This window comes from Phocoena sinus, chromosome 4, assembly GCF_008692025.1.
Source record: "Phocoena sinus isolate mPhoSin1 chromosome 4, mPhoSin1.pri, whole genome shotgun sequence".
Taxonomy (NCBI): Eukaryota; Metazoa; Chordata; class Mammalia; order Artiodactyla; family Phocoenidae; genus Phocoena; species Phocoena sinus.
In genome coordinates, this window is record NC_045766.1 from 13,504,450 (window position 1) to 13,529,559 (window position 25,110).

At 37.7% G+C, this 25,110-nt stretch overlaps 1 protein-coding gene across 2 annotated transcripts in view; it reads left to right on the forward strand.

Annotated features, from left to right (window-relative positions):
• The first annotated feature begins 687 nt into the window (after nt 1-687).
• Nucleotides 688-25,110, forward strand: part of DNAJC13 (DnaJ heat shock protein family (Hsp40) member C13) — a 130,245-nt gene continuing 105,822 nt past the window's right edge. The window contains exons 1-2 of one of the 2 annotated variants that reach the window (XM_032630187.1): nt 688-980; nt 17,329-17,409. In XM_032630187.1, the coding sequence (XP_032486078.1) occupies nt 17,342-17,409 (68 nt within the window). In that variant the 5' untranslated portion in view covers nt 688-980; nt 17,329-17,341. The remainder of the gene's footprint in view (nt 981-17,328; nt 17,410-25,110) is intronic. The other variant, XM_032630186.1, reaches the window with a different exon arrangement.

Genomic DNA, 25,110 nt, shown 5'->3' on the forward strand with positions numbered 1-25,110 from the left:
GGGAGATAGCATCGAAGGTACAGGTCCTAGAGTGAGATTGCTTGGGTCCAGTGCTGTGGAGAGGGGCCTCAATTTATCTGCAACACAAAGATAATTCCTACTTCACAGAGTTGAGGATTAACTAAGTAAACCCCTTGACACGTGATCAGTAATAAAAGGGAGCTATCAGTACTATTCTGGCACTCCCACCAGCAAAAGGCTGTCGGTATTTCCGAAGCTTTGGTCTCCGTGACTTCCCAAACCAACCGATACTTAAACCCTTTTCAGCTGTCTTCTGGGAGTGTCAACAGCAAGTGAAACTACCGGATCGCGATCCACCAAACCGGGTATAGACTGCCTCGAGGATACTCCATGGCACTTTAACTCAAGACTAGGTAAATGCTTTAAAACAAGACCTCAGGGGATTAGGAGTGCAAAACCCGTGCCGCGTGACGACCACTGGCGGGACTCAGCCACACGCTGAAAGACGGGTTCCCTTCACGCGCTGCATGGATTCCAAATCCCACTGCCGGCCTCGACGTTCTGCGCATGCCTAACTGCATTGAGTGAGGAGGGCGGGCGAAGCAGCTAGCAGAGTAGCGGGCGGAACGCGGAATTTCATTGAAAGTGGGCGAATAAGACGCGGAGGGCTGGATGCGAGAGGGCGGAGCAGAAAGCGGAAGAATTGAAATCAGCTGACCGGGTCTTGTGACAGCCTGGGCGGGGGCGACGCAGGCGTATTGGAACGCGGTCGCTCAAAGCCTGTGCGAAGATGGCGGCCTCCAGAGTGAGCTTCTGAGAGGCAGAGGGAGGAGGCGGAGGGGGCGGGGAGGCAGCGCCGCCGCGGCATCAGGACCCCGCGGGAGCAGAGCTACAAGGCCCTCGCGGGGGAAAGGGGAAGTGGCGAGGGGGAGGAGGCCGGAGGGCGCCTCATCCCACTCTGGACGTTGAGCCGGCGGCGGGAGGAGCTCGGGCTGGAGCCTCTCCAGCCTCCCGCGAAGGTAAATCACTACGGGCACCGGACTCTGGAGCTCTGCTTTACCCCCTCGCCACGCCGCGGGGACTTGGGGGACCAACAGCAGGGAGAAGGAGGGGTGGTGTCTAGGCCGCAACTTCCTTCAGTTAAGGAAAGCAGATTACCCTCCCCCCAGACTGCTGGTCTGGTTCCTGCCCTCCGACCCCGCCCGCCCCCCGCGGTTCTGAGTGACAGTCGCCCAGGGCCCTGCCTTGTTCAGCCCCACCCCTCTTTTTGCCTCGTGTTCTGGTTTTCTACCCACCACGGTCCCCCACTCCACTCTGCACATCTTTACCCCACACAGCCCTTATTCCTTTCTGGGCTCCGCCCTCGGGATTCCCTTCCAGCTTCCTAGTCTGAGCACTCTTCCCGCTGGAGGCCGGGAACTCTTGTTTCCTTGGGTGGGCGACCCTCCTTCCTCCCACGCCCTGCATAGACTATTTGCTTAGTTTTGTTTCGTTTTGTTAGGAACTGGGGAGCACCCGCGTGGTTTCTTCTCTAGTCCCTCCCTTATCCAAAATGAAGTTTTCGTCCACAGCTTTTCCTTTTTGCAAGGTAGCTTATTCACAGGGGCCTTTCCTTCACTGCTGTGATTTTGCCTCTGAATGCGGCCTTTGGAGTGGATGAAATAGGACTTAGACGCTTAGTTAAGAGGCTGTTAAACGCGGATTTGACTTACGGCACGTAAGAAGAGTGTATTCCTTTAAATTGTCTCCTTACTATAGGATGTTAAGTTAACCACTCTTGTCTTGAGATTGTTACCTTTATCATTTGCTTAGGGGAGAAAATTAGAAATCTTCCCCAGATGTGGCGATGGTTTCCTGAAGTAATGATTTCTCAATTCCCCTCTCTGCTTCTCCCTTTGACCCGACCTTGATTTCTCTCAGGGCCTCTACCTGATGCTGTTGCCTCACTGTGAAGGACTTTATACTGTAGGGTTATTTTGAGCGTCTTGGAATATAGTGTCTTGGGTAAAAAGTTAAATTTCAGAATATTTCTTCAGGACCTGTCTCGAGGATTGTCTTACTGTGTTTTCTTTCTTGCTTGATGGATCTGGTAGATTTCTAGGTTTGAAAGTACTGTCAGCAGAGTTTAAGGAAATTACTCACGGTGGTCAGGTTTTGTAGTTATGTTACCAGTACTCTCTGAGTTTATGGGAATATGAAACAGAACTTGCCTTTACAAAAAAAAAGGAAATTTAGAAAATTACTTGTCAGTAATTGGGTATCCCCAAAAGACTTGATTTCACTAGTCTTTAGAAAGTGCTTTATTGTTTGACTTAATTTAGGATATAACGTAAGATCTTGTTAACATTTTAAATGTAATGTGAAACAGTTTAAGCAGCTATGTCTCAAACTTGGATTTTGCGATTAATATCACAATGGAACATAAGTCCATCCTTGCTTAGAAATATTACATTATACTCCTTGTTTGAAAACAGGAAGTAGAACATATTAAGGGAGGAAAAGAGGAGTCAGAAGGTTAAGAGATAGGAATGTAAAGCTGTAGTGCAGTTCATGGAAAATACCACAATTTGCATTCCACTGGGAGGTAATGGATATTCCTGTTTTTCTAAAGTGGTGGTAGTAAATAGTCTAAAATATATGAATGGTATGAGAGGGAAAGTTATGGAATTATGGAAAGCATAAATTCTTATTTGTAAGAATTAACTTTATCCACAAAATGGAAGCTGGTTGCTTAGGTGGACTGAAACAATACTGGCTATATTACTGAATTTGTAAAAAGGTTGGTAGTGGAGTCAGGTTCTCAGTAGCTGTTAAATTCTGGTTGAAATAAAATGTTTTAACTAATTAGGCTCCATTCCTCAACCAGTTCTATTTACACAGGTGAATTTGAGGTTTCCTTCGCACATACCTTTCCCCTTTTTCTCTGATTGAAATACTTAAAATTGGTAAAATAGAAGTAAGGCTAAGCAGATAAACTAGCAAAAATTTTGTTGCTACTAATACTGTAGTTTTAGGTCTAAATGTTAACTGTAATACTTATTAGTGGTTAAAGGGGAGTTGTTTTGAAAGAGATCCTTTAAGTCAGTGTATCTCAACTTTATCAAACCCAATAAAGGCCAACTTTTTATTTCAAATAATTAGTAACAGCCCCTTTACTATCCTGAAATAATAGTTTATAAATAATATAACCACCTTCTGGCTTTGGCCCTGGGACAAAAAGAAGCTTTGCTTCCACTGTTAGAACAAAAAAGAACTGGACTAACTTCAAATTCATGACTTTTTTTTTTGAAACCTATTAAAAAGCTGAGGCCACAGAGCAAACCACTGGCCCAAAGTTTAAGGAGAGAAAGAGTATGTATGAACTGACATTCACCTTCAGTAGACACAGCTGGACACTGTTAAGCGTTCAGCTAGAATAGCTGACAAGAAAAGGAAGCCTGGGTGCACCTTCTTCCAATCTCTTTACCTACAAACCTCACTGGGTACTCCTAGAAAAGACTGGGTTGAGCTCTGGGGAGTGTCTACTGTGGTGCTGACCTAAAGGAGGAGAAGAGCAGCAGAACTTTCTGGAGGGGCAAGAAAACTGTGCTCTGAGTCTTCCCCTCTGTCTGTTCTATGGAACAAAAGCCTTAATCTGTGGAGGGAAGGGCATCTCTGCTAGCAGGCCCTGCTGGTGAGCATTCATTGAGCTGGGGGAAGACAAAAGTAGGGGGAAAGAATCTTCTCTTGGGGGAGGGGCACTGAGCCCCAAACTGCAGCCTGGGGAAACAGGAAGATCACATCCCTGTGATCCAGAGACAAAGTGTATGTCTAAGAGTAAACCTTAATCAGAGCAACAGAGACTGTACCCCCAACTCACTGCCATCAAGCTAAGAAGCTGTGAATAAAAAGCAACTGCGAAATAGTACAAGGTGAAGAACAAGATTATGCAAAGAGGCTCAGGGCAAAGAATCAAATAGACATTGCTTTAGTAAACCACCCCCCACCATAGGCACAAGCTATTGTTTAGATATTCAAAGGCTGTGGTACACTGAGGATAACTGTAGCAACAGCAAAATCATAAACCCAGCCCAACTCCTAACACCCAGCACTAAATACCTAGCAAAGAAAAGGTGTGCCCATTTCCTGTCACAAAAATTATTTACCTCTATCTCTACTGTCTTATACATGTCCAGCTTTCAACAAAAAATTACAAGTCATACAAAAGGCAAAAAAAATTCCCAAGAGAAAGAGCAATCATCAGAAATACTCTTTGATTAATGCAGATGCTACTATCTGGTAAGGAATTTAAAATGACTATAATTAATATGTTAAAGGTATGAACAAAAAGTGGACAATGTACAAGATCAGGTGGGTAATTTCAGCTGAGAGACAGAAACTATAAGAAAGAATCAAAAGGAAATGTTAGAAGTTTCATTACATAGTAAAGAGCTGCAGAATGCCTTTGGGCTCAACAATAGATTTGACACAACCAAGGAAAGAATCAGTGAACTTGTAGATGTCAGAAATTATCCAACTGAAACACAAAAAAGAGTTCAAAAAAAGAACAAGATCTTGGGGATAATATCAAACATTTATTATAAATACATGCATAGTTGGAATCCCAGAAGAGAACAGAGCAGAAGAAATATTGAAATATTTGAGGAAATAATAGAAAATTTCCCCAAATTAATATCAGACATTAAACCACAGGTGCAAGAAGCTTAGAGAACACCAAGCAGGATAAATACCTGCCCCTTAAAAAACCAACACAAAACATACCTAGACATAGCAAATTCAAGCTGATGTAAGCAAAGGACAAAGAAACTCTTGAAGGTAGCCAAAGAGAAGCATTACAGAGGAACAAAGGTAAGAGTTACAGCAGAGAAACCATGCAAGCAAGAAGACAGCTGAGTGACAACTTTAAAGTACTGAAAGAAAAAACAATAAGAAATATAAAAAGTGAAGACAAAATATAGATACTCTGAAAAGCCATGAGAATTCAAAGTATAATCTCTCAGTTTATATGATATATGTATTCCTGGAAAATTATGTGCATATTAAACTGCAAAACATACTTTGTGATTTGTATTTTAACATAAAACTAAATTCTGGGGTTAACTATAAATAGGCTTTTATCTATGTGAATGACCACTTGGATATTTGAAAGTCACTTGAGGACAATTCTTCAATCTATGGGACTGTCTTATACATTAAGGGGTATCTAGCCCCATCCAGTAAATCCTAGTAGTGTTTCTAATCATAGTGTCTCAAGGATCAGCATTTCCCCCCCCCACCTCCACCCCAGCAACCATTACTTTAATTCAGAATTTTAATCAGTGTTTTCAGCACGTTTTTCTGCTTCAGCAGTGTTCACACATGCTTAGCACATGTCAGTCAGTAACGTCTCTTGTCATATGGTATGATTCTTAGTTCTGGGAACTCCTTTGAGAATCACTGATTTAGGCGATATCTTTGTAGCAAGTAACTTAAGCCAATATGGTTGTGATCATTTTTGCAAACTTAAGACACAGTTACCTGTGCAAAGTTACATTTAAGTATGGTTCAGTCAATAAAGCTGAGCATAATTTGCTAGTAGTTCTTTTCAGATGCTCTTAAGTTTATTCAGCAGCCTACATATTTGAGTTTTACTTGTACTTTTATGGACTACTTAAGGGGAAGAGTGATCTCTAAAATAAAGTCTGAAATCAGTGGGGTTTTTATAGTTTCAGAACTTAAGTTGCCCTTAGAAGTAGGCCACACTGCTTAAGCAGTGTTCACATATTTAGCACATGCCCATTGGTAATATCTTTTTTGCAGTTGATCAATAAGAATTTGACCTTTTGATGAACAAATTGAAAACAAAATCCCTAAAGCAATCTAAATTATTTTAATGTTCTGATTTTGCCAAGTATAGTTGTGAAACATAATGGAAGGATTGATAAGGTTATGGTTAGACTTTCTCTAATGTGTAATAAATTCTGTACTAATTATATTAAAATTTAAATTCTCTTACTAGTGCTGTGGGGTTTCTCTCTCCCTCAGACTTGTACAGAATGTATTTTGGATGTTTATCAAATCTTAGAGTAGATAAGCCATTTCTCTCGATAAGCCATTTCTCTCCCCAAACTAATAGGACTGGGTTTAATTTTAAAAGTAGAATTTTCCTTTTTTTTAAAGATAACTGGTAGATTTGGGAGTGTTCTGTAAACTGTGAAGCACTATGGCAGAGTTAGGAATAATAGGGATTTTTCAGAAAGAGCCAAACTAGAAGCCTGCTGTTGTTGCTATTTTGTATTGGGTGAAAGAAAGGGAAATTGCAGCCACTTAAACTCTTTGTCTTTTACTAGTATAAAGAGCACAGGGTTTGGGTATTAAGATGCTTACTGTAAAACTTTATTCAAGTTATATTTGTTATATGCTTAGGAAATTTAAGTCCCCCATTATGCGTTTACTATATTGTTAAGAAAAACAAGCTAAAATGTGGAATTTTTTACCATTAGGGTCTATTTAGCATATTAGAGCAAGATTATTAAGTGCCTGTTTGTGAGCTGAAGAACAGTTTATTGAACTAGTACATTTTGTTCTTGCATAAGCCAAGTTAGCTTCAAAGATAAAATGAAATAAAAATTGTGTCTAGAAAGTTTTAAGAATGTGTGCAAACTAAAAATGTGTAAGTGATCAGTACCACTGATTTCACAGAATTGCTTAAGTGAACACATTTCTTAGTTGTTTTTTTGTTTTTCTCTAGGTGAATATTTTAAGGCATTTTTAAGTTTTGGAAAGGGAAGAGTAATAACCATGCATCTTTCCTGGCAAAAACATTAATTTTTTTTTTTTACGACAGATAGACGTCTATTTTGTGAGAAATAAGAATTATTCCCTCAGATTGAATCTAAAATATGAAGAGATAGGTATCTTTTTCAATATCTGATTTACATTGAAGAGAAAAAGCCAGCAAAATTAACTGCTGTGGTATATATGCTTGCTTCTCCCCCCATTGAGATCATACTAAGTGTTTCTTCAGGTTTAAGTGTTGCTTTTGAATTTCTCTTGCCCTTTTATTTCATGAATATATATTCAGTTTCTAATTGGAGAGGAATGGATTTTTTTTTAAAGAAAATGAGGGGATCTTAGATTATTTTGCCCTATGGTGGCAGAAGTATTTGAAAGTTTATTTTAATGTGGCAGACAATTCAGAGGTTTCAATATTGTAACTTCTGGGCAATTATTTGGAGATGTGATTGTCAGCTGAAATTTGGTGTTACCACTGGCTTTCTTACCACATTTATTTCTGGAGTTATCGGGTTCTTCAGCAAGTTAAGAAAGCTAAGATAGGGTGTACTAAAACCTTACTTTGTGATCTATTTTATAGTTATTTAAAGATCCCTGTATTGGTAGGTGTCATACGCATTACATATTACTGATTTGTTGTTTATTTAGAAGGAAATGCTTTTGCCTATACTTGAGTTATATATTAAAACATGAAAATTAAAAATTAAAAAAGAGGGTTAAGGTTCATATCAGTTTTCTTTCATACACAGCACATTCTAAGACAGTCTAGTTGTAGCTTTTTAATGTGGGTAAAAATTAATGTTCTGTTAACCATTTATATTTTTTACCTTTTATATGAAACTGAACTAACCTAGTGATATAATTCACTTAGGTTTTGAATCTAGTTACAAATAAAACTAGGTGTTTAAGGGCTTCCCTGATGGCGCAGTGGTTGAGGGTCCGCCTGCCGATGCAGGGGGCATGGGTTCGCACCGCGGTCGGGGAAGATCCCACATGCCGCGGAGCGGCTGGGCCCGTGAGCCATGGCCACTGAGCCTGCGCGTCCGGAGCCTGTGCTCCGCAACGGGGAGAGGCCACAACAGTGAGAGGCCCGCATACCACACACACGAAAAAATGTAATCAGTCCTAAAAAAACCCAAAAAAACTAGGTCTTTAAGAAGCCAGTAATAAGGAATTCTCTCTTCCATCATTACTAAGGATTAACCTTTGCCTTAGCAATCGTTCTCCTTCCTCCTGCATTTTCAGTAGGATATAGATGTATGAGGAAGTATTAAGTTCATAAATTAGTTTCTATCATGTGAATGTCTACCATATTTTCAGGTGTAGTTTTACAATGTAGCAGAAAAACAGTGTTTCTTTTGTAGGCGAGTTTGGTCAGAAAATAAAGGCAAATGTAGTTTTCCCCCAATTTAAAAGTTTTCACCTATAGTCAAGTTGAAAGAAATTTACATTAGGCTCCCATATATTCACCTCCAAGATTTACACATTAATATCTTGCTATACTTGATTTATCACGTATCCATCTTTCTATTCACCTTATTTTTTGATGCATTTCAAGACAACCTCATGTTTTTAATTCATTATTTGAGAGCAGAGTTAATGATGAAAGAGTTCATTCTTTCAATTTATAGAGTCAAGCTGGAAAGTTAATATCTGCTCTCTGGAAGTTGTCATATTTGTGTAAAAATCATTTCCAGTTGGTCATGCAAAATGTGTGCTTTGAAGGCAAGTAGCCTTGATTAAAGCCAATTCCTTCATTCATTCACTAGTGTATTATTTTTCTGAGCATACTCATTCAGCCCTGGCTAAGTGCTCTGTTTGAGTTTTTACTTAACACAAGCCATGCACATAGACTTAATTTTGCTATGTGTGCAAATTCTTTTGCTTATTGCCTGGCCGTAATCTGCTTGGGTGCTTGTGGTGTTGAGTCCCTTCATTCTGCTTTTTGTTCTTAGTGTCATTTTGATGTAGTCTTCTCTCATTGGACTCTCAAATCCTGCAATTTTTTGTCAAAATCATACCATCCAAAAGATTGTTCTCATTTTATCCATAAATGATCTTAAATGGATTGTCAGTTTTGCTGCCAGTAATAAATTAAAGAATGTGAGAACGTTAAGTGTTGTTTGAAAGCATGAAGCAAGGGAGCTCATTGAAAAAGGTGAATCTAGCCAAAATGCCAGTTAACTTGAATTTGACTTTTTAACCCTTAGTACAGTTCTCTCAAAAGAACAAACTGAGAAGTTGCAGAAAAGCTCTGTTGGTGGTATAATATTAGGATATAGAATAAGAATAAGTAAAGCCAACTTTAGAGTTTAAGTGAAGCAGAATTACGGGGACTTCCCTGGTGGTGCAGTGGTTAAGAATCTGCCTGCCAATGCAGGGGACATGGGTTCGAGCCCTGGTCCGGGAAGATCCCACATGCCGCGGAGCAGCTAAGCCTGTGTGCCACAACTACTGAGCCTGCGCTCTAGAGGCTGCGAATCACAACTACTGAAGCCTGCGTGCCCTAGAGCCCGCGTACTGCAACAAAGAGAAGCCACTGTGGTGAGGAGCCTGCACACCACAATGAAGAGTAGCCCCCGCTCGCCGCAACTAGAGAAAAGCCCCTGCGCAGCAATGAAGACCTAACGCAGCCAAAAATAAATAAAACTAAAAAAAAATTAGAAATACTTTCAATATGATTTAGTTACAAAGGGCATTTAAACTTGAGTTTTTCTCATCAAAAAGGTCTTTGAGAATTTGAAGTGGGACAGTCCTGCAGGGAAGGAGATGAAATTTAAGCGGTAATTAGTTTGAACAGATAAATTCTTGCTAATTTGAATAGCACCTTAGCAACTGGCAGGATGGCAAATGCTGTTGATACAGCTGCTACCAAGATCTCATCCAACAAGTTTTACACTTTTTTAGCTGGACAATTTGTTGTTTTTTTAATCGAATATGCCTATAAATGACTTACGCTATTTTGCTTGATGCTAGAAATTCTGCAGATTTTTCATCGCTATTAATGCGAATTATGGTTGCTTATGAGTTTTTGCCTGTAAGCAACAGTTCTAGAACCACTTTTAGAGCTTATTTAAGAACTATACAGAGGAGATAATTGAATGGGGATTAAATTATTTTTATGGAGTTTTATGGAAACTTTTTTTCCAACAGTTTCATAAGCTGTAACTTATAGGCATCAAACATAAATTTTAAAACATTAGGTTGGTTTCAGGTAAAGAAGCATTTCTAAGAGCTGAAATTCTAAATGCCTAAGTGGGAGATATTTTAAATGTAGTAAATAAGATTGACTTGCAAAATAATAGTATTTTGTAGGAATAAAGTTGAAATAAAGAGAAGCTTATAGTTAAGATGATTTTTTTTTTTTTTTTTTTTTGCGGTACGCGGGCCTCTCACTGTTGTGGCCTCTCCCGTTGCGGAACACAGGCTCCGGACGCACAGGCTCAGCGGCCATGGCTCACGGGCCTAGCCGCTTCACGGCATGTGGGATCTTCCCGGACCGGGACACGAACCCGTGTCCCCTGCATCGGCAGGTGGACTCTCAACCACTGCGCCACCAGGGAAGCCCCTAAGATGATTTTTTTTAAATGTCATCTATCGTGGTTATCTTGGCTTTTATATTTTTTCTTTTTAAAAACACTTTAGGAAAAAAATTGTAAAGAATAAAATAATAATAATGATAATACCCTGATGTACTCCATCCAATTTAAGAAATATGATATATTGGTATAGTTATTTTTGAATGAGCACATTAACAAGTATGAATACTGATTAAATCAATAGAACACTATTTTTGAAGGTAGAAGTTCTATGTGACACATATTGATGATATACATTGAATAGTACAAGGGCTGAAGTTAATAGATAAAAGATTTAGGATCAAGTAATTTAATAACAACTTTCCCTCCATAATGCCTTAAAAAGTACAGGAGCCTGTAGGTAATCTTGAAAATGAAATAATAATGCTCCAAAGAACTATTGCATATCTGGGGTAGTATATTTAAAGTACAGTAGTAATTATTATGATTGCTAACAAAATTATTAAGTATATTTTTGAGTGCTTATTCTGATCCAGACATCACAGTAACCCGTTTATTCAAGTTATCTCACTTGGTCCTCACCATGGCCTTTTGAGACAGGTACTGTCATCCCTATTTTATAGATAAACTGATTCTGAGAAGATAGGAAACTTGTTCAAGGCCATGCAGCCAGTAAATGGCAGTTATCACTAGTTTGTCTTTGACCATAAGTAATATTTTTAAAACTCACTACTTTTATCTTGGTGATAGCTTATTAAAACTACTTCAGCTTGTGTCTTATTAACATTAGCTTCTTGTGCTCATCATTAGTTAATGTTTAGTGTGTGCGATAGCAACTCTAGTTATCTGTGCTACAGGGAGGTATTCCAAGTGGGTCTTCCCAGATTGAATTATCACTTGACCACGGCACTTGGGGGACCTCTAGACTTGCTTTTACTCATTTTCCAATGGTTCTTTTGAAGTTGTTCCAACTGTCACTTTAAATGATACATAGTCAAGCACAGAATATTTTTGTCTTAGTTTTTCTGTATTTTCTGATATCTGTGCATTACCATTATCCACTAGTGAATTATCTGTGTGTCTAGAAATATCCTCATGGTCTGAAAGAGTTAATGCAGTTTCCACACCAATTACCTTCATTAGATGAAATGATTTTATCGCAAAGTGGTTGAGATTTTTTTGAGCATATAAAATAGATTTACTTGAAAATGGAGAGGTTAATATTGCACCATTGGGAAGTAGGTCCCAACCTATCTCATTAATCTGATTGTTTTAAAAGCTCATTGTTTGTTAGAATAGTATTTTTCTGTTGGATTCTCCTTAAAAATTATCCTGAAACCACATATTGGTAGCAGATTTCTGTTGTCATGTATTTGTTTTGAACACTTTGTTTTTTTAAAAATATGTAAGCTTATTTATAGATGGAAACATTTAAAATGTTTATTTTTACATAGTAGAGTATTTCAGCATTGGCAACATCTTTTTTGTTTTATTTCTTTTGCCCTGTGTTAAGTACTGTAATTTGTTTCACTGCTTGAAATTGTGAGTTTCAAAGTTTCCAACAATTGCCTAATCATATTTCCAGGTGAAGATAATAATTGGCACTAGTTCTGAATTAATCTAGGAATGTGCTGTCAATGATAAGTCTGTAATTACATGGTCAGAATGAATTTATTTTGATTTTCTAAATTTGAAGGAAGGTATTATAGTTAAGCTTAAGTTCATAGAATGTGGAGTTAAGCAGGTTGAGTTCAAAAGCCTGGCCCAATCACTTACCAGTTGTTGTGACCTTAGAGAAGTGGTTTAATTTCTCTAATTCTGTTTTCTTGTCAATAAAATGGGGATCATCATTCCTGTATCTTAGTGTTGTTATGGGGACAGTGAGATACATAAATGGGTGGTAAGTGCCCAGTGTCATCATTAACACATGATGAATACTTAATAAAAGTTGCATAATTTCATGACATGTCATAATTTTTTGGTTAGGGTCACCTACCCTCCCCAATTTTAGGATAATCTTTACTGAGGATTCAGAATAGAAAAACATTATCCTAATTTCCATTTTGAGGCTGCGCAGGCACTAACATTAGCTTTGAATTATCCCATCATTTCTGGGGTTAACTTGGCTACTTAGGTAAGTATTTCCTGCCTTCATTATCTCTCCGGTGTATCCTTACCTAAATATAACATGGCTGAAAGTGAGCTTTTCAGGTAGAGGAGTGATTTTCTTCCATAAAGAGCACTTCCATTTTACTAGCCTTAGCCTTTTTGGATTGTTGTCATTCAGGGTTGGATGCAGAATAGCAATATCACTTGTTGCTTCCTAAAACATGAGAGGTAGTTATCAAGTGTGCTGATTTTGGCCACAGGAACTTGTATTGATGTCCAGAGAATCCTTTAATCCTACATTATATTTTTCTGTTAGCATTGTCATCTGCATCAGGAATACAGTATTTTTTTTCTGACAGGCCAGCTAGTGGTATACTTCTTAAATTTTTAAAATTTAATTTTTTGGGACTTCCCTGGTGGCACAGTGGTTAAGAATCCACCTGCCAGTGCAGGGGACATGGGTTCGATCCCTGGTTCAGGAAGATCCCACACACCACGGAGCAACCAAGCCCATGCGCCACAACTACTGAGCCTGAGCTGTAGAGCCTGCGAGCTGCAACTGCTGAAGCCCACGTGGCCTAGAGCCCGTGCGCTGCAGCTACTGAGCCCGTGTGCCTAGCGCCTGTGCTCCACAACAAGAGAAGCCTGCACCAGAATGAAGAGTAGCTCCTGCTCGCCACAACTAGAGAAAGCCCGTGCGCAGCAACAAAGACCCAAGGCAGCCAAAAAAAAAAAAAATTTAATTTTTTGAGGGTAAGAACACTTAACATGAGATCTACCCTCTTAACAGATTTTTAAGTGTACAATACATTATTGTTAACTATAGGCACAGTACTGTACAGCAGACTCTAGAACTTACCTTGCATAACTGAAACTTTATACCCGTTAATTAGCAGCTCCCCATTTCCCCCTCACCTTGGTCCCTGGCAACCACCATTCTACCTTTCTGCTTCTGTGAGTCGGACTATTATAGATAACTCGTGTCAGTGGAATGATGCAGTATTTGTCTTTCTGTGACTGTCTTATTTCAGTTAGCATAATGTCCTCAAGTTTCACTGGTGGTGTTGAATATTGCAGGATATCCTTTTTTAAGACTGAATAATATTTCATTGTGTGTGTATACCACATTTTCTTTATCCATTCATCTGTTGATGGACATTTAGGTTGTTTACACATCTTGGCTTTTATAAATAATGTTGCAGTGAATATGGCCATGCTGTCTCTTAGTGGTCCTAATTTCAGTTCTTTTGGATAAATACTCAGAAGTTTGATTGCTGGATTATACGATAATTCTTTTTTTTTTGGCCGTGCCATGCGGTTTGTGGAATCCTAGTTCCCTGACCAGGGATCAAACCCAGGCCCACGGCACTGAAAGTGCTGAGTCCTAACCACTGGACCGCCAGGGAATTCCCTAATCTATTTTTTAATTTTCTGAGCAACTTCCATCCTGTTTTCCGTAGCGCACCATTTTACATTCCCATCAACAGTGTACAAGGGTTCTAGTTTCTGTACATCCTCACCAAAACTTGTTGTCTTTTATTTTTTTGATAATAGCCATTGAACAGGTGTGAGACAGTATCTTGTAGTTTTGATTTGCATCTCCCTGATAGTGACATTGAATATCTTTTCATATACCTGTTGGCCATCTGTATGTCTTCTAGTAGTTTAATTTTATATTAATGTGTTTTATCTTCTCTCCCTTTATCCTAACCTTGGAACTCTCTGGAGTCTAGTATTTTCATCACCCCCGAGTTCATAGGTCTCCAAAAAGTTGTAGATAAGCCTTCTTGATGTAAACTTGTTTTAATTCATTCCCCTCCTAAAAAATTCGTTTGAGTTACATATTCCCCCAAACCAGTGATACTTATGAGATCATTCTTTAGGGTTTTTTTTTTTAATTCTTAAATTTGCTTTGTTAGTGTGAGATTTCCCCCTCCCCTTTGATTTATTAGGGATCTTTACTCCTGGGTCATGCCATAAGTTCTCTGTGGCTGTCATTTTAAACTCATATTATTTTTTCTCTGACTTTCCTTTTAAAGTCCCTTGATGAGGTCAGCCAGTCTTCACTCAAACACATTTTCTTTCTTGTCAGTTTTCTCTAGATAGGTCTTTGGTTCAGTCAGTCATTCTGATGTAAGAAATTGTGGACTCAGAATCCAAACTCCACTCTTCAATGTCAGCCATTTACCTTTTCTGTCCTCCTTTTTCTTACATTTTTCCAATCTTCAGTTACAGTATGTAAGGGGAAAATATCATCTGTAGACCTATAGTTTTTCACTTTTTTGGCACCTTTTCAGAGATCCAACCTAAGTTTCTTTTCAGCAATATCGTTTACTACAAGTAATTCAGGAGGCAGGGATGATGTGTGCTGGGTGTAGTAATTCTTGGTTGGCTGCCTGTGTCATTTCAGATACACAATCCAGAAAAAACAAAACAGCACACCAAATGACAGGACTATATTTAACTGGCTCCATGCACACTAGTAGGAAGATGTCATTGACTGTTAAGAGATATTTCCTCTCTGGTAACAATAATGGTTTCTCTAAACTTGCTGTTACTTGTGGTTCTCCTATTATTCCTCAGAGCATGAATTGATGTTTTTCTGGAAGGTTTGCCAAAACCTTATTTGGGAGTACCTGTTAGAATATCAAGTTTGAAGTGGCCATCAGAATTACTCATGGGGTTGCTGAATTTCATTCATTCACTCAGATACTCATTGAGCACCTGTTTTGTGTTAGGTACTCTTGCCAGCTCTGGAGAGCCTAGAGAAAATGAGCATAACAGACAAAAATACCTCTCTGGATATTCTAGTAGGATTAGATAAATAATAAATAGACTAAATTGCGCGTTAGACCCTGAAAGGTACCCTAGAGAAAATATGAGCAGGAGTTAAGATAGAGAGTGTAGAATGAGGAGGGTAATCACAATTTAAAACAAGATAGTTAGGCTAGGGCTCATTGTAAAGGTGACATTTGGACAGAGTTGAAGGAGCTGAAGGTGTTAGCCATGTAGATATTTAGGGGAAGAGCGTTCTACAATACATAGAGTACAGAGGCCCTTGCTAATTTGCTGATAGAAAAACAAGAAGAATGAAGAAAGCAATGTCAAAATAGAGGTATCTTTAAAAATGTGTTTGCCTCTCAGATACATATCCAAGAGAAATGAAAACATTCACACAATATGATTGTTCATAGCAGCATGATTGATAATAGCCAAAAAGTAGAAACAACACAAATGCCCATCAACTGATGATAAAATGTGTTGCATCTATACAATAGAAGGAAACTGATCTATGCCACAACATGGATAAACTTTGAAAATGTTACGCTAAGTGAAAGAAGCCAGTCACAGAGACCACATATTGTATGATTCTATTTGTATGGGATTCCAAAATAGGCAAGTGCGTAGTGACAGGAAGTAGATTAGTGGATGCCAGGTGGTGGGAGTGAGGGGGATTGGGGAGTGGCTCCTAGCAGGGGTTTCTTTTTGGGGTGATAAAAATACTGTGTTGGTTGTAGAACTCTGTGGATATGCTAAAAACCCATGAATTGTACACTTTTAAAAGGGTGAATTTTATAGTGTGTGAATTGTGTCTCAAAAAGCTGTTATAAAAATGTTTTTGGATAAAAATGGTTTTATTCTAATTATGAAAAGAATACTTGTTGACTAAAAAAAGTTTAGACATATAAAGATGTAAAGAAAGCTAAGTGAACCATACTTCTAACCATACTTCTAACCAGTTTGCATTATTGACCCTTTGGTATGTACCTTACAGTACTTTTTAGAGAGCATTTCTAATTATTAAGGGTAGGAAGCAATAGCCAAGTGACACAAGAAATAAATAACCATATTCATTTTTAACTTTTATTCAGTGTGAAGCAAATGATGCAGAATTTTCAAAATTTATCATCAGTCTTTCATTAGTAGCCAGTTTATGCAATTATTCTGTAAAATTAGCTAAATTGAAATTTTTTCATGAGATAAATGGATTCTGGATTTTTTACACCTCAAGGTTATAGTCAACAAACTAATCTTGAAATATTGCACATAACATGGTCCCTCTGCCTGTGGCTGTTAGGAAGTTCAACAATCTTCAACTGTCCTGTTTAACTAGAGAGTTCACTAACCAAACTGTAACAAACATTTCTAAACACTTAATTTCTGCACTCATCTTGATGTTTGCAACTACACTTTGAGTAGCATTGTTCTAGTATGGAATACCATGTGACTTAAAAATTATTTTCTCAAAGTATAGTTCTGTGGAAAAAGGTTAATATTCTGTAAAAACAGGTTAAGTGGTATGAATGACAATCTCAATTTTGTTTAAAAAGTTATTTTTTCTAGATAGAAGAAGGGAAGCTAGATTATCTTTGGATGCTAGGATGAAAGATGCTTTACTTTATGAACATTAAAAATTTTTTATTATGTACTTGAATTACTTTTATAATGAGACTATTAAATTAAACCTTACTTATTTACAATAGGTTCCCTTTAAAGTGACAGGGACAGCAAGATGGCTGACACTTAGCAGCTAAGTGTTTAGCTAAGTGTTTTGTCTAATAGACAAAAACCTATTAGATTGGTTTGACCCTTGGGTGCCCATCATGTGTTAAGACATTGTTTGGCAATGTGAGATTTAAAGATTCATTTACTTTAACATTTTTTAAATTAGGTTCTCTGCAATCGAGATGTTGATAGAGGGCGATTCTTGTCCTCAAGAAACCCAGTGTAGTGGAAGAGAGCTGTGACAATATGCTGTGCTAAAGGCTGTGATAGAGAGGTGAACAGACCATCCCTATCCTTTAAAACCTTATGGTCGTGTAGAAAAATTGGTGTCTTAAAATCAGTGACATATGGCAGGCTATGAAATTATGGTATGGGAGATTCAGGGAAAACTCTTAAGGATAGCACTATTATGAAATTTATCCATATTTTTATCTTTCAGGTTTCAGCACAAAATGAACATAATTAGGGAAAATAAGGATTTAGCATGTTTCTACACAACAAAACATTCATGGAGGGGAAAGTAAGTATTTCTGTTGGCTTTACTTTTCTCTGCCTCTATAAAGTATTTTAAACGTTACTTTTTTAGTGTCTTGAATAGTACTGCACAACTCAATAATGTCATTCAGCCCTTCTCTTCTGAAAAGCATATGTACATATTTTAAATGCAAATGCTACATTTAGAATAAATTATTGTTCTTTTTTCTTTTGATATGTCTGGTTTTCTCTGTCTGTCTTGGAAAGGAATTTGGTAGGAATTAAAAGGAATATAAACCAGTTATCCACTGTCTTGAATGCTATCAATTAACGATGAGGTTATGTAGTAGTGGAGTGCTAACTTCACAACTCTGTCGCTTAAAGATAAGCCTGTGTTATCAATACATATTCATTTCCATTTGACTCTCAGGGAAAATATGCCAATATTGCATTTTGTAATCTTTTTTTAAACCTGTAATGAAATGTAAAAATTGGGTTTGGTCTCTTCCTTGGCAGGGGTTGATGACATTTTTCAGTAACTTGTGTGGTCAAAGCAAGGTGTACATGCTTTGTATCCTTTTGTAAAATGGATAGTAATTCCTACCCCTCAGACTGATATAAGGATTAAATGAATTGATATGGAGTATGTGAAGGTTTTAAAATTATACCTTAAATATATTGAGTATTCAGTGAATGGCACCTTTTGACCATTACAAAAAAGTTTGGTCTATGGTCATTTTGAATAGTAATAAGTAAAATGAGTGTGCCACACTTTGACAAATAGGTAACCACATTATTCCAGATCAGACCTCAGACAGATAAAACATGACATGTGTACAAAGCCAATAACTTTAGTTTTTATTCTTTTTTTTTTTTTTCCTCTGGAGGATGAGGAGAGAGGTTGGGGTAGTTCTTATTTTTAACTTTCCATTTTTTAGGTAATAGTGTTGTAACTTCTTAGAATGGTGCAACATCTGAATTCTGTAGTGTTTCTGGTTTGCATTAAGAAACTGACTATAATTTTGAAAGATTTGAGTGTTTAATTTTGTTTCCTTTTAGTAGCTCAGTTGTATGAGCTACTTAATTGTTATCCTGTGGAATACTTGTCTTGAAATTTTTTTCTTCAGGTAATTTCATAGAGCAAAGTTAGAATATTGGCACATCCAGAATAGTATGAGTCTCTTTAGTTCTTTTAGCCTTAAAAAAAGTTGTATATTTAAATGATCTTTATTTTTTCCTCAAGAGTTAAATTGCTCTAATCATCATAATATAGCTTTTGTTTTTTAATACAATTATAGCATACTGTTGAATTAATTCTAAAGAACAAGCTTCCAGTAATACTTTTTGCTTTGTGAGCTTATCAGTAACTGTGATCACCTGGAAAAACTTTTAATGTTCTTAGTAATGACTGTGACTTAAAACAATCCTTTTTTTTCTTTCCTTTTTTTAATTATTTGGAGCAGAACTATTTCTGTGCTCCAAGCACAATTCCTTACCTCCATCATTCACACCTTGAAACTTTTTTGTTTTGTTTTTATAACAGCTTTATTGATATAATTTACGTAACATAAAACTCACTGTTTTTAAGTGTACAATTCCGTAGTTTTTTTAGTATATTTGTAGAGTTGTGAACCATCACCACTAACTATTTATAGAACACTTTCCTCACTCCCCAAAAATACTCCTCTAAATATATTAGCAATTCCTCCCCTCTCCCCTCTTCCCTGCATCTGGCACCCACTAATCTATTTTTTGTCTCTGTATTGCTTATTTAGGACATCACATATAAATGGGCTCATCCAATATGTGATCTTTTCTGACTATCTTCTTTCACTTAGCATGTTTTCAAGGTTTATCCATGTTGTAGCATGTGTTAGTACTTCATTTCTTTTTATTGCCAAATCTATTGTATGGATATTGCCACATTTTGTTTATCCATTCATCTGTTGATGGACACTTATAGTATTTCTACATTTTTACTATTATGAATAGAATAGTGCTACTATAACACATACAAGTTTTTGGTTGAATCTATAATTCCAGTTCTCTTGGCTATATACCTAGGAGTGGAATTGATGGTATTGGGTTGGCCAGAGTTCATTGGGGTTTTTCCATAACATCTTACCAAACACCCAAACGAACTTTTTGGCCAACCCAGTATATGGAGTTACATAGAATTATATGGTAACTCTATGTTTAACTTTTTGAGGAATAGCCAAACTGTTTTCCAAAGTGGCTGCAGCATTTTATAATCCTCTCATCAACGTATGAGGATTCCAATTTCTCCACATCCTTAACAACACTTGTTATTGTCTTTCTTTTCATTTTAGCCATCCTAGTGCATATGAAGTGGTATCTCATTGTGGTTTTGGTTTGCATTTCCCTAATAACTAAGATGTTGAGTATCTTTTCATGTGCTTATTGGCCATTTTTTGTATATTTCATGAAATGTCTATTCAGATCATTTACCCAGCTTTTAATTGAGTTGTTTATTCTTCTGTTGTTGAGTTGCATAAGTTCTTTATGTATTATGAATACAACTTCCTTATAGAGGTTTGATTTGCAACCCTCCTGCTCAGTGGGTTGTCTTTTCACTTTCTTGATGGTATGCTTTGAAGCACAAAGGTTTTAATTTTGATGAAATTTTGATGAATCCAATCTATTTTTTTCTATTGCCATTTGTGCTTTTGGTGTCACATCTAAGAAGCCATTACCTAATCCAAGGTCTTAAAGATGTATTCCTATGTTTTCTTCTAAGAGTTTTATAATTTTGATTTTGGGTTAATTTTTGTGTGCAGTGGGAAGTAGGGATCCAGCTTTATTCTTTTGCATGTGGATATCTAGTTATCCCAGCACCATTTGTTGAAAAAACTATTCTTTCCCCATTGAACTGTTTTGACAACCTTGTCAAAAATCAATTGACCATAAAAGTTTATTCCTGAATTCTCAGTTCTATTCCATTGATCTATATGCCTTGCCTACCATTATGGCAGAACCATATTATCTTTTTTTTTTTTTTTTGGGGCCGTGCCACACGGCTTGCGGGGTTTTAGTTCCCCTGACCAGGGATCAAACCTGGGCCCGTGGCAGTGAAAGCGCCGAGTCCTAACCACTGGACTGCCAGGGAATTCCCAGAACCATATTGTCTTAATTACTGTAGCTTTGTACTAGGTTTCAAAACTAGAAAGTTTCAGGTTCCAACTTTGTTTATTTTCAAATTATGTTGCCTTTTCTGGGTCTCTTGCATTTCCAAATGAACCTTAGAGTCAGTAGTCAATTTTACAAAAAAGGCAACTGGAATTTTGATACGATTGCATTGAATCTGTAGATCAATTAGGGGAGTATTGCCACCTTAAGAATGTTAAGTCTTCTGATCCACAAACATAGGATGTCTTAACATTGAAATCTTTTAAAATTTCTTTCAACAGTATTTTGCTTTCAGTGTACACACCTTGAAACTTTTAACTTCTTCTTGAAAGGTACTACATTTTCCAGATAATGAATCATTTCATTAGGTTATATACATTATTATGTGGCACTGAATCTTTTATTATATTACCTATTTTATGTAGCCAATTCTAATCTAAGTTTAAAGTATTTCTCATTGGTCTTATGAAAAAAGTAAATGGTCAATATTAAAAATTTTCTGTTGTTTCAGAGTTGCTATTTGAACCCTCTCTCTAGCAACATATCTATATGCAACAAATTTTGTGTGTGATTTTGGGGTTTTAGGGCCTCAGTTTTAAGAGATTCCAACATTTTAGAAAATGTTATTGATAGTGACAGTAAAGATGGACAAATATTTTTCTTTATCTTAATATACCTAAATTAAAGATAACCTTTCCAGATATTTCCCTTGGGGATATTCATGTGACCTATTTCATTTTACCTTTGTAATAGTTTTCATATGTTTACATTGCAGCCGCTACTCATGTTTTTAATGATTAAGGTCTCTTCACCCCTTGGCTAGCAGAAATGCTGTGTTTGTCATTTTCCCACTTGTAAAGTACACAGTTAAATTATATCTTTGTCTGGAAGGAGCAGGAAGGGGGAGGAGATTTCAGTGGTAAAAAGCACTTTTCTTTCATGAAAGAACAAAGTTTCCTTTTTGACCTGGCAAGTCATTTCTGATAGGAAGGAAGATGCATACATTTCAGTTAAAGCAGAAATGCAGATTCACTATGGAAAACTTCACAGTAATGTTGAAAATTAGATGCTTAATTTTTTTCTGGATGGAAATTACATGTAAAATCTACCTGTGGATCACTTTAATATTTGCATACATTAGTTGTAGCAAATGCTCTGAATTTAAAAGTAGCATTTTAGTATCTGAACAGGATTTTAACTGCAGTACATTGGGATATATCATAACCAGTCTATGAAATTCATTGGCAGTTGCCCACTACCTTCATAGACAGCCTGTGTAATGACTAGATACAGGAAATTGAGAGAAGAGTTGAGGGAAAGGGAAGCTAGTGAATTTCTCATACCTTTCTTATAATGTAGGAATAGAGTCCTACAAGAGAAGAGAGACTCTTCTCTTTGGCTGCCTGGCATTTACACATCTCACCAACTCTGATAACTCTAGGAAACCTGGGGTTTTTTTCCCCTGCTTTGTTAATTTTAGTCCTTGACCCTGCCAGCCTCTAAACCTCACATGCGTCCATCCTGAATTCTCTTTGTGTTTTCTTTGTACATCTCTTTGTGCTTATTATCAAGCAGTCTGGTATTTGAATATCTTTCAAATGCAAATAGGATCACATCTGCTAGGAATTTTATATTTTACACACAATGCTCTATTAAAAGCTAGTTTTAGGAGCAAAGAGTCTTTCCAACAAATGATACTTGAACACCTGGACATCCACATGCAACAAAATGAATCTAGGCATGGATTCTACATCCTTCACAAAATTAACTCAAAATGGATCACAGACCTAAGTGTGAAATGTAAAATTATAAAATTCCAAGAAGATAACATGGGAGAAAATCTAGATGACCTTGGGTTTGGTGATGACTTTTTAGATACAACACCAAATACATTAGCCATGAAAAAAATGAATTGATAAGTTGGACTGCATTAAAGTTGAAAATTTCTGCTTTGTGAAAGACACTATCAAGAGACTGTAAAGACAAGCTGGGAGAAAATATTTGCAAAAGACATATTTTATAAAGCACTGTTATACAAAGAATCCTTAAAACTCAACAATAAGAAGACAAACAACTCGATTAAAAAATGAGCCGAAGATCTTAACAGAGACCTCACCAAAGAAAATATTCAGGAAATTCCCTGGTGGTCCAGTGGTTAGGACTTCACACTTCCGCTGCAGGGGGCGCGGGTTTGATCCCTGGTCGGGGAACTAAGATCCCACATGCTGTGTGGTGCAGCCAAAAAAAAAAAAAAGGAAAGAAAATATACAGATGGCAAATAATTCAGAGAAATGCATGCAAATGTAGAGATACCACTATACATCTATTAGAATGGCCAAAATCCAGAACACTGACAACTCCAAATGCTGGTGAGGATGTGAAGCAACAGGAACTCACATTTATTGCTGGTGGAAATACAAAATGGTATAGCCGCTTTGGAAAATAGTTTGGTGGTTTCTTACAACACTCAACGTTCTCTTACCATATGATCCAGCAGTTACACTCAGTTTACCCAAAGGAGTTGAAAACTTATGCCCACACAGAAACCTGCACAAAGATGTTGATAGCAGCTTTTTTCATGATTACCGAAACTTGAAAACAACCAAGATGTCTTTCAGTAGGTGAATGAGTAAATTGTAGTACATGCAGACAATGAATATTATTCAGCACTAAAAAAAATGAACCATCAAGTCATGAAAAGACATGGAGGAAATTTAAATGCATAATAATATTAAATGAAGGAAGCCCGTCTGAAAAGGCCATGTGCTATATGATTCCAACTGCAGTATATGACATTGTGGAAAAGGCAAAACTTTGGAGACAGTAGAAAGATCATGGCTTTCAAGGTTTAGCAGGGAGGAAAGGATGAATAGGCAGAGTTCAGAGGATTTTTAGGACAGTGAAACTACTCTATGTTACTGTAATGGTGGATACATGTCATTATACTTTGGTCCAAACCATAGAATGTAAGGCACCAAGAGTGAACTCTAATGTAAACTGTAGATTTTGTTGGATAATGATGTGTCAGTGTAGGTTCACCAGTTTTAACAAATGTATCACTATGGTGGGGCTTGTTGATAACGGGGGAGGCTGTGCATGGGTGTGAACAGGGAGTATACTGGGAATCTTTGGACCTTCTGCTTAATATTATTGTGAACCTAAAACTGCTCTAAAAAAGCCTGTTTAAAAGAAAGCTCCATCTGAGCTGGAAAAAATATGGACCCTGCATCACAGAAAATAAGTCCTTAAAATACTACGTTTCGGGCTTCCCTGGTGGCGCAGTGGTTGAGAGTCCACCTACCGATGCAGGGGACACGGGTTCGTGCCCCGGTCCGGGAAGATCCCACATGCTGCGGAGCGGCTGGGCCCGTGAGCCATGGCCGCTGAGCCTGTGCTCCGCAACGGGAGAGGCCACAACAGTGAGAGGCCTGCGTACCGCAAAAAAAAAAAAATACTACATTTCATGGGATGCCCTTTAATTAGAAGTGGGACATTTTCTCACTGAGTTACTGCAGAATGTTTCCTATACATTTCTTTTTTCTCTTTTCTGAGGAATACAACTTCTAATGTAAATGAGCCCTCTCAGGTGAAACTCATCTTTCAAGTGGAGTTTGACCAGAATGGAGTATCCCGGTAATATAATGAGATGAATGATCAATTAATTTTGTCCTATATTTTAAATATGAATTCAGCAGTCATGGATACTTGAAACATAATGATAGTGATAATAATTAGTTCAGTGACTAGTGGAGTGTTGAACCCTCCCCCCCGTTATTCAGTCAACAGAATAAGAGCAATAAGAATAACATTTATTGATTATAAACACTAAGTGACAAGCACTTTACATGGATTATTTAATTCTCACATTATGAGCTAAGTATGCATATTATCCACATTTTTCAGATGCGGAAACTGAAGCTTAGAGAGGTTAAGCAAGTTATCAGAGGATACACAGTAAGTGAACAGTTTAGGCAGTATTTGAACCCAGGCAGTGTGACTCCAGAGCTGATGGGCTTAACTGTCAGAGTGCTTACCATTGATCTCTTAACTCTTTGAGAAAACTTGCACTTCAGTTATCCCTAGTTATGTTATCTGATGGACTAAAATTTAGTTCAAGTAACTAGATTCTCAAGCTTTTAATAATAAAAGGAAAAACTCTAGATTCTTTGAGAATCCTAAAGGCTCCTAGAAATTGGTGTCCAAATCTTTTTGTTTATTTTATTTTATTTTTGGCTGTGTTGGGTCTTTGTTGCTGCACGCAGGCTTTCTCTAGTTGCGGCCAGCAGGGGCTACTCTTTGTTGCTGCGCGTGGGCTTCTCATTGTGGTGGCTTTTCTTGTTGTGGAGCACAGGCTCTAGGCACGCGGGCTTCAGTAGTTGTGGCACACGGGCTCAGTAGTGGTTTGCGGGCTCTAGAGCACAGGCTCAGTAGTTGTGGCGCACGGGCTGAGTTGCTCCGCGGCATGTGGGATCTTCCCTGGCCAGGGCTCAAACCCATGTCCGCTGCATTGGCAGGCAGATTCTTAGCCACCGCTCCACCAGGGAAGCCCCCAGATCTTACTTTTAAATGGTTGAGGCACCTAGGTGTTCAACCTAGGAAA